The sequence below is a fragment of the Cyprinodon variegatus genome, unplaced genomic scaffold, assembly GCF_000732505.1.
Source record: "Cyprinodon variegatus isolate N-32 unplaced genomic scaffold, C_variegatus-1.0 Scaffold523, whole genome shotgun sequence".
Taxonomy (NCBI): domain Eukaryota; kingdom Metazoa; phylum Chordata; class Actinopteri; order Cyprinodontiformes; family Cyprinodontidae; genus Cyprinodon; species Cyprinodon variegatus.
The window spans coordinates 48103-48633 of record NW_015150976.1 but is presented as its reverse complement, the minus strand read 5'-3'; the positions used below and the strand labels follow the sequence as shown (position 1 = coordinate 48633).

The following is a 531-nucleotide window of genomic DNA, read 5'->3' as shown; positions in this document are numbered from 1 at the left end:
CCCTTTCAAACCGCCTATTTTCTTTGTCGAAAATGTGAACATTCTGGTCCTCAAAAGAATGTCCATTAGGTGTAGATGTAGAGTCTAATCCTGAGGAGGTCGCTCTCCTGTGTTGGGCCATGCGGTGATGTAACCCACTAACTGAACGACGGAAGATGAAATCTGATCGCTTCATCATTCCTTACAAATTTGGTCCGCAGCTTTTCCCTCCAGCTCAGACACTCAGCTTAGAACCGCTACTCTGTCAGAATCAGGGAAATAAAATCATTAAATTGTCTTATACAACTTTAGTTCTTGAAACAGCAGACACTGGATATTTGTAAATGTGTTTTAAATATGTTTTCAATAGGAAAGTTCCATGTAAAACCTTATAAGGTGCTGTTTGCAAAGTTAAGCAGTCAAAAATTAAGAGCAATATTGATGCTTATTTAGCGTGATTTAAGAGAACAATAAGAGGGTTATTTTTTCACAATGTTATTTATTCATTTCTAAAAATCAAGGTTTGAAACTAAATATTTTCCATACTAAATA

The 531-nt window shown here is 35.8% G+C and overlaps 1 protein-coding gene across 1 annotated transcript in view; it reads right to left on the bottom strand.

Annotated features, from left to right (window-relative positions):
• Positions 1–236: 236 nt before the first annotated feature.
• LOC107095086 (neuroblast differentiation-associated protein AHNAK-like) overlaps positions 237–531 on the bottom strand; it is an 8840-nt gene continuing 8545 nt past the window's right edge. The window contains exon 5 of the mRNA XM_015391060.1: positions 237–241. Coding sequence (XP_015246546.1) covers positions 237–241 — 5 coding nt within the window. The remainder of the gene's footprint in view (positions 242–531) is intronic.